At 39.9% G+C, this 18036-nt stretch overlaps 1 protein-coding gene across 1 annotated transcript in view; it reads left to right on the top strand.

The window, feature by feature from the left end:
• PPP3CA (protein phosphatase 3, catalytic subunit, alpha isozyme) overlaps positions 1-18036 on the top strand; it is a 130780-nt gene that overhangs the window by 104109 nt on the left and 8635 nt on the right. The window contains exons 9-12 of the mRNA XM_009327079.1: positions 2875-3000; positions 5687-5761; positions 10696-10722; positions 14505-14589. Coding sequence (XP_009325354.1) covers positions 2875-3000; positions 5687-5761; positions 10696-10722; positions 14505-14589 — 313 coding nt within the window. The remainder of the gene's footprint in view (positions 1-2874; positions 3001-5686; positions 5762-10695; positions 10723-14504; positions 14590-18036) is intronic.

The following is an 18036-nucleotide window of genomic DNA, read 5'->3' as shown; positions in this document are numbered from 1 at the left end:
GCTTGCTCACCCTCCCCCCGTCCCGGTGGGACAGGGGAGCGAATTGGAAGAGTAAAAGCAAGAGAACTCGTGAGTTGAGATAAGAATAGTTTAATAATTGAAATAGAATAATAATAATAATAAATTTTAATGGAAAGTAAAACAACGAGGGGGGGGGAACAAAAATGCAGGGGAAGAAAAAACAAAAAGTGATGCAACCACTCACCACCCACTGACCGATGCCCAGCCAGTTCCCGAGCAGCGGTCACTGCCCTCCGGCCAACTCCCCTCAGCTTATACGCTAAGCATGACATCGTATGGTATGGAATATCCCTTTGGCCAGTTTGGGTCAGCTGTCCTGGCTGTGCTCCCTCCCATCTTCTTGTGCACCTCCTTGCTGGCAGAGTATGGGAATCTGAAAAGTCCTTGACTTAGTATAAACACTGCTTAGCATCAACTAAAACATCAGTGTGTTATCACATTATTCTCATGCTAAATCCAAAACACAGCACTATGCCAGCTACTAGGAGGAAAATTAACTTTATCCCAGCCAAAACCAGGACACTTCTTCTCTATGTGTCTTTCTCGTGGTATATTTCTGATATACTTTTGGTTCGTGCCGTTTCATCATTTATGAAGGCATTGTCGTGTGTGTTGCTTCCTTGATCCATTTTTCTTTGACTAAAGCTGAGGAGGACCATTCTGAAGGTCACAGGTTAATAGATCTCATCAGGATGGCTTAATTCCTAGCTTAAAAAGGCGAATTGAAGATGATTTATGTAAAGTTACATACATGTCTTCCAGTATGTGCAGTATATTGTCTCTAGCATAAAAAGTATTTGATGACAGCTCAACTACAGCTACAGAACTAGAACTGCTACAAGATCAGATGATGACCAGCAGGACGTAGTGAAGTCAGCGCTGTCTGCCTGAGAGTAAGCATCTGAGTGGTGATTGCATTCAGAGCTATATGTAAATGCTAGTAGTGAGATGACCAGCAAACTTCATGTAAAGTTCACTGAGCTGACTTTTAAAAACTGAAACCCCACCCTTATTTTTCTGGTAATAAAAATGTAAAGTGCCAGCACCTTTTACAGTGGATGGAAGCTTCAGCTTGTGTTGACTGCCTTAGTCCCACGTTGATTAAAGATCCTGTCTGTAGTCTCCTGTAACTGTATTGTTTAAAAACTTTTATGTCTGTTTTCAGGATAGTTATGAGTCCCTTTGGTTTTAGGTGGTCATCTCAAAATTACCTTTTCTCCATGAGCAAAGAAATACTTGCTCTTCTATTTCATAAATGGCTCTGTTCACATCCAACAGCACATGTATTCTGTGCCTGTGCAATTTAGAAATTACTGAATTTCAGGAAACAGATTCTGTAAATTAAAATATACCCTAATTAGGTTACAGATACTGTTGCCAGGTTGAGTCTTCAACTGCGTTATTAAGATTTTACATTACATGTGTCTTTGCAAGAAGGCAGAAAAGAAAAATTAAAAAAAAAGAAGGAAGGGATGAGATTTAGTGTTACTGTTTCCCAAGCTGAGGCAGTTGGCCCATAAAGTGAACGATAGAAACCCAACACTGGATTGTTTTTATTGAAAGACCATATTATTGAAAGCTCTCCCTCAATACATTCTTTTAAAGCCAACAAATAGACCTGCAATACAAACAGCTGGTGAACCCATCCCTGTTCTGTGTTCTTCCAGGCAGTCTCCATGAATGGCCTGAGGTTTGAGTAATCTACAGCACCCTAATAACCACTAATTGATATAAAAAAGTTTAAAAGTGCATGAAAGTTTAGATTTGGTGTGGAATGTAGTGTTAGCATAGTGTTGGGCAAATTTCATGCTTTGGAAAATTAGTTTTGATAAGGGCAGTTATCTAGGCTTATTGTAGAGTTCATTTTATTTCATATGCCGCATTTTCAACATGATTACTTTGCTCCTCCATAACCAAATTGATATTGTACCTTTCTCTCCCACCTACGCACTCTGCCCTCTCTACCCAAGCCATATTCAGCCTTTCCCTCTTTCATCTGACTTTTGACTGCACTGGGCCTGGGTACAGCTATGGTCTGTTCTAGAAATAAATAGCTGTTTCTTACTGATATGCTTTGTAATACCTTGATTTACTTTGTTCTACTAATACTGCAAAAACAGGTTAAAGTTAATCAGGTCCTTTTTCAGATATGAACCTGAAGTCCATTAACACAAGCTAACATTGAACTTGACTTGGTGCTTTAAAAAGTGGCAATGGCATAAATTTCTGTATTTCTGTCCATTAGCAAATGTAGTCTTTGTGTGTGTGTGTGTGTGTTGACAAGAATGTTACGAATTTTAAATGGTGTAAGACAAATCATATTATTATTCATTCATACTATCAGGAGCACAGTCTCACGTGCCTAGAGTTTGGAAAATGTGAGAAGAAAGTATCATCTGTTGTACAATACTATGAATGAAATATGTTGAAAATCTTCATTGGAAGAGCAGCATTCAGACTCTGAGTGATAAACTCTTTTCTTTGTTATCTCCAAAGTGTGGTTGTAAGGAGCTCAAGTAACTGCGAAATGGGTGGTTGTGGATAGTCCGCCTTGTTCCCTGCTGGTGGCAGATCCCAGAGCCTACATTCATGACTACTCAGTTGTTAATTCACTTACCAACCTATCTTAGTGCCAGGGAAAGCTGATGGCTGCTTTCAGACTGGAAATGGCTTGCAACTTCTTCGAGGCTGTATCCTATTGTAACTAGCAGTCAAGTGCTGCCACTGGGTCAAGTGGTTGAAAGCTGGTGTGCAGCTCTGCTGGCTGTGCATGCTATGAGCATTACTGGTCTGGTAGCCAGTCACACACACGTGGCTGATGTCTCTCTTGATTCTTTCCTGTCTCCCTTCTAGCTGCGGTATTGAAGTATGAGAACAACGTTATGAATATCAGACAGTTCAACTGCTCCCCTCATCCGTACTGGCTTCCAAACTTCATGGATGTGTTTACCTGGTCCTTACCATTTGTGGGTGAGAAAGGTATGTAAATTGGCTCTGTTTGTAGAAACTGCAAAATGGTTTCTTAGTCACTCTGCATGTGGCCTCATTTATTTGAAATGGCAAGAATAATTTGAAGACAGATGACTTGCTTTCGAGGACAAATTTGAAGAAACAGGCCTCAGAGGGGCAAGCAATTACCAATGGTTAATCACACTTCTCAAATGTTTTTATAATTTCCACTCTTTCACGGGCCATGATGCCATTATGTTTCTGCTGTAGAAACAGATTTTATGGCATTGCAGGCCAGAGGTGCATTCACTGAATAAAATTCTTATTATTTTTTCCTTTATAAGCTCTTGAGCATTCCTATGGATATTGCTTACTGCTCAAGGGACATCACAACAGACTTCACTACATACATCACGGTTACATCCTTACCCAGCTGACCTTTCTGATAAGATGACGATGGGTTGCTTTTTCACCAGCAAACACAGAGCTGGTGATGCTAAGACCCAGTCTGGTTAGCTGTTCCTGGAGAGAGTAGAGAGATGGCAGGAAGAAGGAAAACCTGTTCCTCAGCCCCTTCTCTGCCCAGGGCGTACAGTGCCTCATCGCTGGCGAGAAGACTCTAAAGAACATAAATGATGTTTCATTGAAACACGATGCTCTTGATGTTGCCTGAAGACAACTTCATGCTATGAATGGCAAGCACACAAAAGGCATGAAAACACTTTGGTCTAGCTTATTAAATGAATACATAATGCAAACTGCTTAAACCCCAAGTAATTTTATTCAAGGCCTGAGATGAAGCTTGCTTTGATCTGTCCATTATAGTATATTGCTGCAACAGCAATGACTGCCAGAAAACTATAATAAACTCTTAAAATCTGCTTGGAATAACAGTTCTCTTTTAATAAGCAACTGGAAATACAGCCAGCTGTGGCTCTTACCTGCAGTCATGACCGGCTTTCTTTTCAGCTACTCTTTTTACACTAGGAAAGCCGCTGGTGAGACTCCTGAGGTCTCTGTGAAGGAAGCAGATAGGCAATAAAATAGGGATTAACAAAGAATAGACAGCTGTTTCCACTAATGGAGACATTACATAATCCACACTGATGCGTGTTGCAGACTCTTCTGAAGCAGATAAAGCGCTTTCATTTTCTTCAGCCGTAAACTCAGCCAGGACATTTTTAGGATGGGCCTGTTCTCCATACATATTGCGGTTCTGTAAGATGCTCCGTAAGGTCATTTTTCCAGAGGGTTTCCCATCGGTGGCCTCCTCAGGTGAGACTGCAGGATGCACAGCCAAATTTGCTGAGGTTCTGAGACCATGAGCACTCCTTCATCTTTTTTCTTGGGTTTTGGGGTTTGGTTTTTTTCCTCTTCCATGTCTTCCCAGTGGTCACTCTTACCAATTGCTTGGAACTTTTTGAGCCTCGAGAAGTGAAATCAGTGTTTTCCCTTTCTCTACAAAACAAAACTCATGGATGTAAGAGTTGATGTTCTGCACAGCTTTTTATTTATTTCCTTTTATTTTTTATAGATTTTTTCCTTAAAGGCCAACCAAGGTAGGAAGCTGTTAGTTTCGCTGGTGGTTGTTAATGTGGAAAGTCTTTCCACTAATGCTGTCAAAGGAAAATATTAAACCCTTCACTAATGTAGGAAAAATATAGCTGTGTCCCACCCTTCTAATGTGCTAAGCCATCATACTTGTCACAGAAGAGGATTTTAATAACCACTTGATTAAAAAATTTAAACTTTCAACCTGTGTATCTAGTGCAAGGCTAGACATGCCTGGTAACCCTTTTAATGATGCTTACTATATGTAGATGTAGTGGAGTTTTTCTCAGTCTGCTAATGATTTCACGTTTTACCTCGTAACTTTGGCTTTTTTGATCTCTAGATTCCATTTCCTTGGTTGTCATTTTTGCAGGGTTTTTTTTTTGGCTGTTCTTGCTCTGTGTGCTTTCTGGCTAGTGTCTCACTGTTGCCTTTCCAGAAGGAGCTGGGACCAGATTGGGGTAGCCTGAGGCTGACCCTTCTGTGCCCGAGTTGCAAAGTAAGCGAGCTGAATATATTCTGAATTCACCGATAATGATGACGTTTCTATCGAATATAGACTAGTTCCAGCTGGAAGGGACCTACAATTATCATCTAGTCTATTTGTCCTGGATTTCAAGAGACACTGCCCCTTTGTAGACATCTTACAAGGGCTAATGTTTTGTTGAACTGAAAGTGCAGTGTCCAAAACCTGGATAAATAAATAAATATTCTGTGATCCTTCTTGCTGTAAGTTTTTCAACTGAAATGTCATTCTATTTGCTAAGCGGGGAATTCAAATCCTACTGCAATGTAGCAGCAAGAGGAGAGTGGTCAGTTCTGCTGTCCAAGTTGAGTGAAAGGCAAAAATGTATTGAGGGGGAGAAAACAAAAGTTACCTAGTTCATTGACAATTACAAAAAACGTAAACACATTTTTTTTAAGGTCTGTGTGTTGTGGTGTTCGTTATATTTGGAACAATTTTTATGGAAACCTGTACTTTTTATCAACTACACAAGATACTTCAAGCTTATTTTACTACGTGTGTAAAACCAGGTCCATGTTGTTTAAAAAGTGGGTGCCGTTTCTGTGCTGAATTTTCATTAACACTGCTACAGCTAGAGTTTGCTCTCTGGCAGGCGAGGGAAGCTTAATATCAACATTTTGCATTTGTTTTCCATTTTAGTGACAGAGATGCTGGTAAACGTGCTGAACATCTGCTCAGATGATGAATTGGGAACAGAGGAAGATGGGTTTGATGGTAAGAGCCTCCTGCCCTTGGTTGAGATTGTTTGCCTTGAAACTACTTTAAAAGTTTATTTACTAACCCTGGGATAATTTTCTGGGTCCGGTTTAAGTTCTGTGCCGCTGAAAGCAACTGTTGTGCTAGATTCCAGTGGATTTGCTTACTGCATGCTTTGGAAAGAATTAATGGAACTCCTACCCTGTTCTAACCCTTTCCTTGGTCTCACTCTTGGTTAAAAAAACCCAAAACCACAAGGTATTTCCCTCCATGAAATCTGGGTTGTGTTGTCATGAAGGGGTCAGATGTTGATTTTATGCATAAGATCCCAGGGATTCCCGGGGGAAGTTTAATTATATCAATGAAATGATCTTCCTACAATGAAATAAGCTTCCTGCAGAGCTCCTTCCAAAATGTCAGTACTGCAACTTTGGAAGACTTGTACCTGAAATATTTCATTAGTCGCCTCTTTTAATGCACTTGTGTATCTAAAAGGCTTTAAGAAGCAATATAATCAATAAAAATAAACATGCAAGCACAGATAGAGAATATTCTGACCTGACATTTCTGCTAAGAAGAGAGGAATGGTCACTTCCATTGTCACTTGCCTTGGAGTTTATATGGCAATAAGTTGCCTTGTACCTGTTGGTTTGACTGTAAAGGATACTTTATATCTTGCAATTTGGGGATTCTTAGAAGTCAATTTATTTTCTTAGACATTATTTTCTGTTAGGCTGTGCAAGAGTGAATTGCAGCTCTCCAGAATGTCCCTTCTCAATTGAGCAAAACTGAAAAAAATCCCATGCATCCCTAATGTTCTTACTATGAACACTTTCAATGTTTAAAAAAAAATAATCTAGGAAAAGAACAGAAATATTAAAAAATTAAAAAAGAACCTGGAAAAATCTAGCACTACCAAATATTCTCAAGATGCTTGTAGGTAGAATGAATGAACAGGGAGAATGAAGAACTTTCAAGTAAGACAAATATTTAATGAAGTTGTAATTAATATTTAAACCGCTCTCACAGAGTCTTTATTTTTAATCTTTGGAAGAGGAAGCTAGATCACGGGTTTTGACGACTGTTTCCTTTGCAACAGAGAAGAAGGGTATGGATGATAGTGCTTTGCTTTTACTCTGAAAAGCCAAATGGAATTCCCTGTTCTGCATCCGCCGCGGAGTGTGGACGTGAACAATTATCTTGCAGGACTTGGGACAAAGACGGAATTTATTGAAACCAGTAATCAGTGGAAAGAAGAAAACACCTGTTTGAATATTGTGCCCAATTTTTTTCTCATGAAATTCAAATAAGTAGCTACTGTGTAATTAAAGCAGCGTGTGAAACAGTATGGAGGCATACAATGAGTAAAAACTGTGTCAAATTAAATACAGTAGCAAGAAAACCATGTGCTTAAAATCCTTAGCTCAAGAAAGCACTTAAGCGCAGGCTGAAATCCCACTGAATGCAATGCCAAAGCAAAGGCTTTATGGGAAGGATTTTTAAATTAATTCAGCATTGGCCTAGTACTTTCTTTTACAGTTGTACTATAAACTTCCATTGAGCGTAGACAGGCCAATGCCTATAGTCCTTTTCTAAAATTTTACTGCATCAGCGTTCCCATGCCTAAGTTACAGTTCAGCAGCACGTTTTCAAAAGCAGAGTCATAAATGACGAGGCGTTAGGGATCTTTGGGGGCGGCAGCTGCAGACCTCTCTGGCTGCAGGAGGTCTCTGCAACTACTGCGTTTTTTCCAGAAGGAGGGTGAACCCCCCAGCTCCCCAGGAGTTTTACCGCCGCACTTCTCCAGACGTGGAGTTTGCAGCATTGCAGGTGTCTAAGCAGGGAGGCAGGCTGAAATCCTCCAGGCTTGCACGTGTGTGTACTGCATAATGATATCTAACAGCATTAAAATTTCCAGATGAGGAATAATTAAACCGTTCCTGGTACTGTAATGCTAATGCTGTTGTCTAAATCTGCTTTCAGATTTTTTTCTGTATGAATGCTTTCTCTGTGTAAAACATTATGTTAAGGAAGATACTAGAAATGTCGTCGTCTTTAGCATGTGTAGTTAAAACCAGAGCTGGCATATGTTCATGTCTGCTTTCTGGATAATCCCCTTAGAGCTGTAAAATGGGATCTGTGGCGCTGGTGCTGCAGCTTGCTGTGGGTGCACGCTTGTACCTCCAGCCCACTGGAAGCGGTGGGTTCATGGGGATCGTACACATGGAAGAGACTCTGAAGGACCCAGGCGTAAAAGTAAATTTGAGGGTTGATTTAAATTTAAATGGAGGCTGATATCTTTAATGATTTCCTGGTGCGTTCTGATTTATTATCTGTACAACAAAGGAAAATCCTTGTTCTCTCAGAGATAGTTGAGTTCCCTCACTTTTCTTATTTTTTTTCCTTAGAGCCTTGCCTTTTGGGGGAGAAACTACAAGATGTATTTCATTTGTGTTCTTGATGAAACAGACTGGAATGATTATCAGCTTAAAACTGTTTCTGTAATGGCTGTATATTGACGGTCTTGTGGTGGTTCAACATTTCCACTATTCTTCAATAATTTCTGTCCAGCTTCCTTGGAGGACTGCAGTAGTACAGTCCTATTCATCCACTGACATTTTTCTTTAGCAGTATTTCCCATAGAAGGAAATGCCTGATATCTGCAACAGCAGATGCATTTTGTTTGGTAGATTGATTCTTTAAAATCATTGCTTATTTTTGCATCATCAGTAGTTTTCAGGGCTCGCTGCTGATTTCCTTTCTCTCCTTGCAGTTTGAACATGCCCTGACCTGGGTTCCCACATGTAATGAGAATGATCCATCACTATGGTTTGCACTGATCATTCATTTGTTATCTTCTCTTACACTTTCTTGCCCTCTGTCTTCCCCTCTCACTTCCCCCTTCAGAAAAAAGCCCCCTCAATATTGCCTGACCTCACTGCATGGTGTTCTTGTGAGCCATTATTATTACTATTAGTTCTGAGTCATGCATGTTGCATCTAGCCATGAGCAGGATGCTGAACAGCATGTATTCCCTTTTTTTTCCCCTCCTCCTTTTTGCTTAAGGAGACACATCATGGGGATCTGATCAATTTGTTGTAGGCAGTTTCTGTGTATGCTTAGTGGGAGAAAGCCTAAATAGGGAGAAAGCAATTGTAGTGCTCTTTAGCCCGTATCTCCCTGCTGGCCTGTATTGGCCTTTTGATTTCACTTGCTTTAAAAATGAGAGGATATGATAGGTCAAGTTTTCTTACTTCTGATAGTTTCCTCTTGCTGTACTTTCTCTTCCCTGTTTGCTATGGTGGTTGCAATATAATCTGATCCAGCAAAAAATGTCTTGGGTGAACGTTAGCTCGTGTGCTGCATGGTTTGTGCATCAAATGTATCGCTTAGCAACAGGAGCTGCAAATACTTCTACCCAGCCAGCATATAGTCAGAGTCCTGTTTTATTTTAATTAGTAACATTTCTGGCCTCATGCATTTGATTGAAAAACTAAGCTGCTAATTAAAAGGGTGCAATAACGTAATAGACAACTTGACACAAATGCACTGCTTGCTTTGTATGCATCTCTGTCATGGTTTGGCATAAAGACACTCCCAAATTCCCTGGATTAATTTTTGTATTGCCTTCAACATTGTAGCTGACAGCCTTCTCATGGAAAAGCTGCCATCACAGTGCTAGCTGCAGCATTTATTCCTCGGTCGGAATACAGCTTCCCCAGTTCGGTGCTGAAGTCTGAGCCTAAAGAAAATTACCAAGTCAAACATCTCCTGCCGATCAAAACCTGGTTCTGCTGTGAACAGTGGCATACGAAATTTGCCACAGCTCTTCAGTGCAATAAACTGCACCTGGGGCAAGCTCTGCACCAACCAACACAGAGACTGATTGAGCAAAAGCAAAGGCCTCATCATTAAGTCTCAATTACCAGTGCCTTGATAAGGGTGTTCATGATACTACCTAGGCAGACAAGAGAGCCTTAGCTTTTCAATGAGTTAATTTTTAACTAGGAGAGAAATAGAGGGTTTTTCCCACTGGTTTATGTTCGTTCTTCCTCCAAACCAGCAAGGTTGGGCTGCAATGTATACCTAGTCTCCGTGAGTTGGTGGCAGAGGGGCATTTTAATGTGATCTTTTCATTTATTTATTCATTAATTTATTTGGCCAGGTATGGTTGTTTCCATGCCCAAAGCATTTTTCGTAGCCATAGTACGGCACGTTGGTGTGCTCTGCCTCTGAACCAACCTAGCAGTGCGCACTGGATAACCAGTGCCCCCAAAACACGTCATGGTGCAGTTGTGCCTGGGCACCAAGTGCTGCACTTGTCTTGCTCTCAAACATAGTTGATTTTAAAATGCAGTACCTTGTACCATGGTGGTGTTTGGATTTGATAACTGTAAGCTGCTGGACCATTTGAACAAATGCATGCGTGCAGTAGATAGCACAGATTTTGGTAGAAGCAGCAGACATGTCTGTGATGGTAAGCTATTCTTTCAGATATCAGACGTGAATAAACTGGAAGAATTGGCTTGATTCCTCTTAGAAAAGAGGTGTCATCAGGCAGGCACACCTCAGATAAACTGGGGAGGCTGCTTTTGAGAAGTGATTGAGCCTTATCAAAGCAGCTGCAGTAATGTAGGAGAAAGTATGCGTGCAAGGGGTGGTAACACTGAGGCTAAGCTTCGCTGCCGATCTTCTGCCTGCATGTTGGTTTCCTGCAAAACCTACTAACAAGTCTTTAAGCTGAAAAGGTGTTTGTTTTCTTTTCCCCATCGTTCTCAATCTGTTTCTTTCCTGTTGGATGTTCCCTGCCTAATTTGTTTCTTTTCTGTTTTTCAGACTTTACTTAAACATTGCGTTTCCATTGATGTTGTCAAATATTCTGTATTATTTTTTTATTTTCATTCTACAAACATCACTGATCTTTTTCTTTCCCCCCCTTTGGAATTCATAAGAAGATCCCATTTATGCACAGAAGAAAGGTATTCAATAAGTTGGAAGGCTTAAGTTTCTTTAATTTTCTTAATGCTTAATTAGATAATACATAAAATATTAGGATACCAGTGAGAGATTTGGGGTTGGCTGTTTTACTCAGTGTTATTTTCCATGTATTCAATCCTACATCTCGGAATATTGTCAGAGTTTGTAGTCTTTTTTTTTTTTTCATTGTTCCGCTTCCTAATCTGAAGGCCTAAATTACATTTCACCTAAATCCTACATATCCAGCTTGCAAGATCTGTGTTTGGATGCTACAAATCCGAAATCCAATAGAACTTGTTAAATTACTGAAGTAAGATTCAAAGCTTTTATTCTATCTCCCAACTAATTTGTCCACTCCAATTTTAAACTTTGCTGTGTTCATGATATTTTTTTTAAGTTCCTTCATGCGAATAGGGTTTGTTTAGATATTGAAAGAAAAGTAAAAACTTAAGAAGATATCAGGCAATGTTTGCAAAGGCTAAAATTAACCCTTTTACCCATAGTCAGTTCTCAGGTTATGACCGACTTACTTTCACATAAGTGTGTGTTTGAATGTAGCTGAAATAATTCATAAGGATTTGCAATAATAGTGAATTTCAGAATACTAAACTGGAGTATTCACACTTGAAATATGAGTCTAAGATTTATGTATAAATAGTTAGGGAATAATATTTAGTAAACAGAGAATATTTTAAGTCATTTTCACAGATCTGTTACAAATTAGGAAATTCAATGGAGACCAAAATCTTTTAAGTGTATTTTTTAGTAACCTTCTATGTGTATTGATGAGAAACAAAATACTCCCTTTAAGCCTGTTGTATTTTATGATTAAGTATTTTTTTTCCCTTCTTATTTTATATTTAAGTGTAGGGCATTGTCTTTCATTCCAGTCATAAATTGTATTTCCAGTTTTCAGTTCTCAGCTCTTCTGGAAGTTAAACAGTGACTGAAAAAGTTGAATATACTTATAAGATCTACTAGAACAGTGTGGGTTTGTAATAAACAAGTAGGGATAGTGAAACTTGGGGGGGGGGGAAGACAAATTATGTTTAAGTGCTTTCAGGGTAAAAAAAGAATGAAAACCATGTCTCATATCTTGAGAGTACAATTCAGTGAGATAGTAGTAACTGAGGCAGGACTGTACCCCCTCTATTTCCTGAAGAACCCAACTGAGTCATTGCTGTTTAATTTAAATTTTTCATTAAGCTGTAACAAATATATTATATTTAATTCAGTTACAGCTGAATTACAGCTGTTTCTCACACTCTTTATTGTCTAGAATTAGACATTTATGCCTAAGACTTTATATCTTTATATTTTTTATATCTTTTCTGTATATTTTTATCTTTATATGTGGGAGATATGAAAGCCATCATTCTAAGCATAGTTTCTTTCAGTTTGAACTTCAAGATGCGGGCTCATAATTTCAAGACAGCCTAGGAGGACAGTTAGAAATGCCTGGAAATCATGCATTTAATAGCTGCCCCAAAAGATGGATGCATGCAAAAGTAGCATGCGTGATTGTAAGACATCTAGTTTACGCTCCTCAGCAGATGTACGAACATATCCCAGTACGTAAGCATACAGTTATCAACATTTGAGCACGCAGATTGTAATAGCTGTGGGCACACAGGAGGGTGGCTCGTGTGGACCCGTTTGTACACGGGCTGGTCAGGGACACACGACCCCACAAGCAGCTCTGCAGGATTCCCTGTTCATGGCTATCGAGCTCCCACTTCATCAAACTCACCCCTTGCACTGTTTGGGGTTAAACTTGATCTTGACCACAACGTTAAAAGTTGCAGTGAGATTCATCCTGAGTTTTTATGTCGTTATCTGTGATGTTTGTTCCTGTGGTTGCTTAGCTTTCTTTTGAACAGCTCTAGGATTTGTGAGTCGAGTTTATTTTCAGTTTTGAAAGTTTTTTTGCAAAGGATGGCTACTTGTTTTGAAATTCAAGCGCAGGAAAAAAAATTGTACATCCTTTTCACCTTTTCTAAAATGTCAGGGTATCAGCCAGGCCACCTAGTCATCTAGTAATAACATGAAGCAATGCTTGCGTTTCCAGCTGTAGTCTCAAACTGTTAGAGTTTAATTGTAATTGAGAAATCTGCAGTAGGAAAGGTGACAGTGCCTGATAGCAGAGCCATGGGGCTGCCATCAGCAGAGATGCGTGGAGAAAACTGAAACTGAGAATTATCGCAGAGTCGGCTCTGAGGAGTACCCAGCAAATCTCCTGCGTGGCAGCGCTGGACCTCTCCAGCACTGCCCGGAGCAGCTGGGACCACACGGAGGAGGAGCAGCCTGTGAAACGCTGGCGCCGCCGAAGCAGATGGGACTTTTGCTGTTGAGTTCAGCATTTCATTATGAGCCTGTTTGGCTGAAGTCACTTTGCGCTCACAATACAGCGAAGGAAGGTCTGCACGGCAAGGCCTTGTGGCTGTCTTCTGCGGCTTTTCACCTCTTGCATCCATCACCCACATTCGGCAACACCTGGGTCCGCTGCCTCGCCTCCCCGGGGCTGTCCCCTCGGCTGCCATAACCAACTCCCTCATTTTTGGCCCTTTCTGCTATTTTAGCTTCCATGATGGACTCCACTTTATAAAATGGATCGATTTGCTAGGAATTGAAAAGAGAAATTTTCATTTTTGTCCTTGAATTCTGGAGCAGCAAAGAAGGAAGCGTTACCTTGACGTAGTGCTTTTCAGGTTGCGCTTTTGAACCTCCGAGGCAGGAGTTGCCAGGCAGCATCCATACGAGCCAAGGTTACCTTTCGTTCAGAAACCCTTGGGAGAAATCTTCATGGTGTATGTGGTTATGATAATTAAGTGAGACTGGTTTACTTAGTATAACATGGCGTTTTCTTGGAGACGTGGGGGGTCCTTATTAAAAGAAATTCCTCATTCTGATAACTTAGTACTATTTGCTTTTCTCATTCAGGTGGTTCTCTCTTGGATGCACAGATAATATTCTAGGTTTTGATGATATCTAAGTAACAAGTACACATGCAAACTTAGCCAAACTGTAGTCTCTGTTCCAGCATTTTTTTTTTAAGGCAGATTATTGTGTGAGTTCACAAATTTCAAAGTAATTGTAATTTTGAGCAGGCCATAGCAATGATGAGAATAAAGTTGCATCTATGGAACTCTCTTAACCACTGCCAACCGACACAATCCCTACCATTTCATGCTGGTTTTCAGGACTCTGCCTTTAGGTTTTATAACCATTTAAATACTTTTTAACTAGGGGTGGGAAAACCCTGACTGGACCCTCTTGGCCTTAAGCTTAACCCAATCACTTTTTTTAGAAAATTAAGTGAAAAGTGATTGTTTTTCACTTAAAATGATAAGATCGTGAAATAGATTTTAACTCCATTGTTGTTTAACTTTTCTTTTAGCTCTTTTTTTTTAATGGTTTGGGCACTGTTCATGTTGAATATCTTTCTGGCATTTTGACTATTTTCTAAGAAACTTGTTTTTTAAAGAGTGTGGTCTCTGAAAATGTTTTTGAAATGGAAAATTAGTATACATTGATGGAAAAACATGCAGCTTTAATGTGTAGCAGGAAAAGGATCACATCTCTAAAGATACTAATAACTAGATTGTTCAAAAGTGACCAGCCTTGAGCTGTAAATAACAAAAAAGTAGTAGTTTCAGTTTTGACTACAAATGTGGCTTTGTTTGGCAAACCGTGGCATTAATATGGTGTTTCTTGTATTTAGAGTTCAGAATAGGGATGTATTGTTTACAAACCCCTGTAACTGTTTTAAATGTATTTTCCCTAGGAGCAACAGCTGCTGCTCGAAAGGAGGTTATAAGGAACAAGATAAGAGCAATAGGAAAAATGGCTAGAGTTTTCTCAGTGTTAAGGTAAGGTTTTTTGCTGTTTCAGATCTTTTTAATGTTAAAGGACATCTTTGAATGATTACTTAGAGCACTCTGCTGTTAATCAAACAGCAAATTTGCTATTTTAATATACCACCCAACTGAGTTTTACTGGAACCTTTTAAAGATTGTTTTATTTATACAATATTGCTGTTTATTATAGCTCTGAATAAATCTTCTTCCTCAGGGCTTTTGCTGAATGTAAAACAGACAAACAAATAAAAGACATCAGCAACGAAAATTGCAATTACCCTTTTTTTAAAGACTTTTGCTCACCAGGTGTACTAATTAACTCTTAGCCACTGTGAGGCAAGAGTTAACTGTGGAGAAAGGGTATGTGCCACATCATGTCTCATTAAAAAGGAAGCCAACTGTCCCATTTTGTCACCCACAATTGTTGCTATAGCCGTGAGTAAAGATGATTGAAGATGAAAGCATTAGGGTCATTTAACTAAAAATCCAGGAAATCATTGTGCAGACAACAGCAGCTCGTTACCTTGGGCTGCACCCCCCCAAACACACGAACGTGAGTAGCTAATTGCTACCCAATGTTTAGAACTCTCCATTTGATGTCTCTGAGCAGAAGAGAAAACATGCTGTACTGTGATGTGCTGAATTCTAAATATAGAAAGTACAGTTCTCCCTCCCTTTCAGCAGAGGGATTTTTTTTTTTTTCAGGAAATTGTATGTTGCTCTGCTGTAGTCAGTTTATGGCTATTATGGTTAGTGCAAAATCAAGGCATTTTTAAAAAATATATTGGTATGATTGTACGATTGGTATAAAAAAAGGAGATAAAAAGTTACTTGAATACATTCAATTTCAGATGAAACTCTGAAACTTGCTTGATTTGAGACTCTTCTGCAGCGTGCAAGCAGTGGGCAGGTTGTCAGTGCAGCTTTGCACGGACACACCAGTTGACCCACATGTTGCAGATTGCAGCAGCACAGCTTTAAGTAGCATACTGAGATGGAGGACTTTGTACCTGGGGTTCCCAAAGTGTTATATGTGAATTACTAGTGATGCACAAGCTACTTCAAAGCAGTACCCGTAAAAAAAGAAAAGTTGGCATCGTGCCTTTTCCCTAAACAAGACGGAGGAGCAATCAAATGTTTCCACCTGCTCCCCTGTACCAAGTCTGGCAGAGAGCCTGGAGCTGACGTTGCCACCACCTTCATAAAACAGCATGGCTATTTTTCTCTGATGATAGTTGAGCAAACAAAGTTTGGGAAACCTGGCTTTCTCCCACAGCCTTGAACTGCAGCTTCTGGATCCGCTGTATTTTGTTGCAGAGCACCTTTTGAAATACAGGATTAATTTAACAGAAACCTGGAGTTAAATGTACAGAAAGGCCTGAAATTGGATGCTCAGCTGATATATATTTGGGTTTTGATAACTTGCAGATGATTGACATCACCTATATGTCAAAGACTTTTTCAAAGGGAACTGTGGGGCAGGAGCCTTCCACTGGTTTCAGGGGTGGAAGAAAGGTACAGCGTAATTCTTGCGTGTGCCCTGTTTAAAGTGATATGCGTAAGCCTCATAGCTTAGGGTTTTAGCACCATTTGAAACTTTGAGCCCTCTTAAATTATTTCATGAAAATCAACATTTTGAGGGACTGATGGAAATCAGTCTTGATCGTTCCCTGGAAAGCGGTCAAATTCATCTCAGAGTTGTTCGTGAGGCAATTTTTTACCCCTACCATGTGCATCCCAACATCTCCAGAAGACCAGAATGGACTGTATCTGGTAGAGGAGAAGCCAGTGGTTCACTCACTGAAGCTGCTGAGCCTTTTACAGTTCTTGGTTACTGATGGATTTTAAAACTTTGCAGAAGGACTGAAGATGAAGAGTATGTTTGTTCTCCCTTAGCTTTAACCAGCAAATACAGCGCATCCTTACTGTGGTCAGAGGCGTAGTCAGCAAATAAACAGGTACCTCCAATGGGCAGTTTTGCTGACCAGTCTTCCGGGGGATGAGTGACGTTTCCCCCCCCCCCTCCTTCCCCCCCCCCCCCGGAGTACCTCTTCTCTTTTGGTGGGAAGATTCTCTTTTGATTCTCCTCAGCTAGATGCCAGGCTTCTAGACAGCAAAATTTACGTGAGGTTAATCTTGCAAATACTGTTCCTATAGAAAAGCCTGGCTTATTTTTTCTGTCTTGCCAGCACAATCCACATGTAACACACGAGTGTCTGATAATTGTCTGTAACCCCGCAAAGACTGCGGTGGCACCATCATCTAAACCAACCTATTTCAGAAACCTTTGAAGTTCCTGTTTGAGTCATTGCTGTTTGATGCCATTTATTTCACTAATTTTTGAAAAGCGTTTCCGAATGATCAGCACCTGATCTGACCACCTTCAAAGGACTTAGCTGACCATCTCTTCTCTGAGCTGGAGTGGCCGCTTTCCTCGAGGATGTAACCTGAATGTAAAACTGAGATCATTTCAGCCACTTTAGTCTCAAAATTAGATATCAAAATAGTGTTGTATTGAGTTTCAAAGCTGAAATGAGCTTTGCTGAGAATAGCCATCATAGAAAGATTGGCTTAAGCTCAGTGAAAGACCTCACGATTCCCTGTCGTAGCCTCTCTCCGACTTTGTTTCTCAAGTCTGACTTTTCTTTGGATATATTTAGACAGGAGGGAGGTTGTTGTGGTTTAACCCCAGCTGGCAGCTGAGCACCACACAGCCTCTCGCTCACTCCCCCCACACCCCCCCGGTGGGATGGGGGAGAGAATCAGAAGAGTGAAAGTGAGAAAACTCGTGGGTTGAGAAAAAGACAGTTTAATAATAAAATATTTAATCAGTTTATTTTCCTTTTTTTAAAATGGAAGTAAAGGACATCAAATAGAAAATAAGGAACACCGAAGGCTAAAAAATCTCAAAATTTGTGATACGGAGGTTTCTTGGGAATATGCAGTTTAAAGATAATAAAAATACAGTGAATAAACTTATCCTACAAAGGTGAAGCTAAAAGTGCCACTGTGGTTTAATTAAAAAAAAAAAAAAAGGAGATGAAGTGGACTGAATTGAAAGTGCAGATTATGCATTTGTTTGCAGAGGCAAATAATTGAGAGAAAGCAAAAACTTTGGTGTGTAACTCTTGATGGTGAAAACACTGTGTTAATTCTGGAAATATTTGGCTGTTGCATTAGTTCTAATTGCTTAGGAAACTTGCAAGGAAAATGGTCACAATTTGATTTTTACTATTACACAAAAGTGTGTACAAGGAGAATAATTTTCAGGCTAAAAATAGAACTTGAAGAGTATAAGTAGTAGGTAAACAGGAGTTGTTTGAAATATATGAGTAATTCAGGGCACGTAGGTCTAAAGAAAATTGCAAGTAGTAGAATTGCCGAGAGACAGTTTTGATAGACAAAACCACATTATCCTCAAGTGAACGTGGAACTAAATTCTGTCTTCGTGCTTGCTTC

The sequence above is a fragment of the Pygoscelis adeliae genome, unplaced genomic scaffold, assembly GCF_000699105.1.
Source record: "Pygoscelis adeliae isolate BGI_AS28 unplaced genomic scaffold, ASM69910v1 Scaffold87, whole genome shotgun sequence".
NCBI lineage: Eukaryota > Metazoa > Chordata > Aves > Sphenisciformes > Spheniscidae > Pygoscelis > Pygoscelis adeliae.
This window is presented reverse-complemented; position numbering and strand designations above follow the sequence as displayed.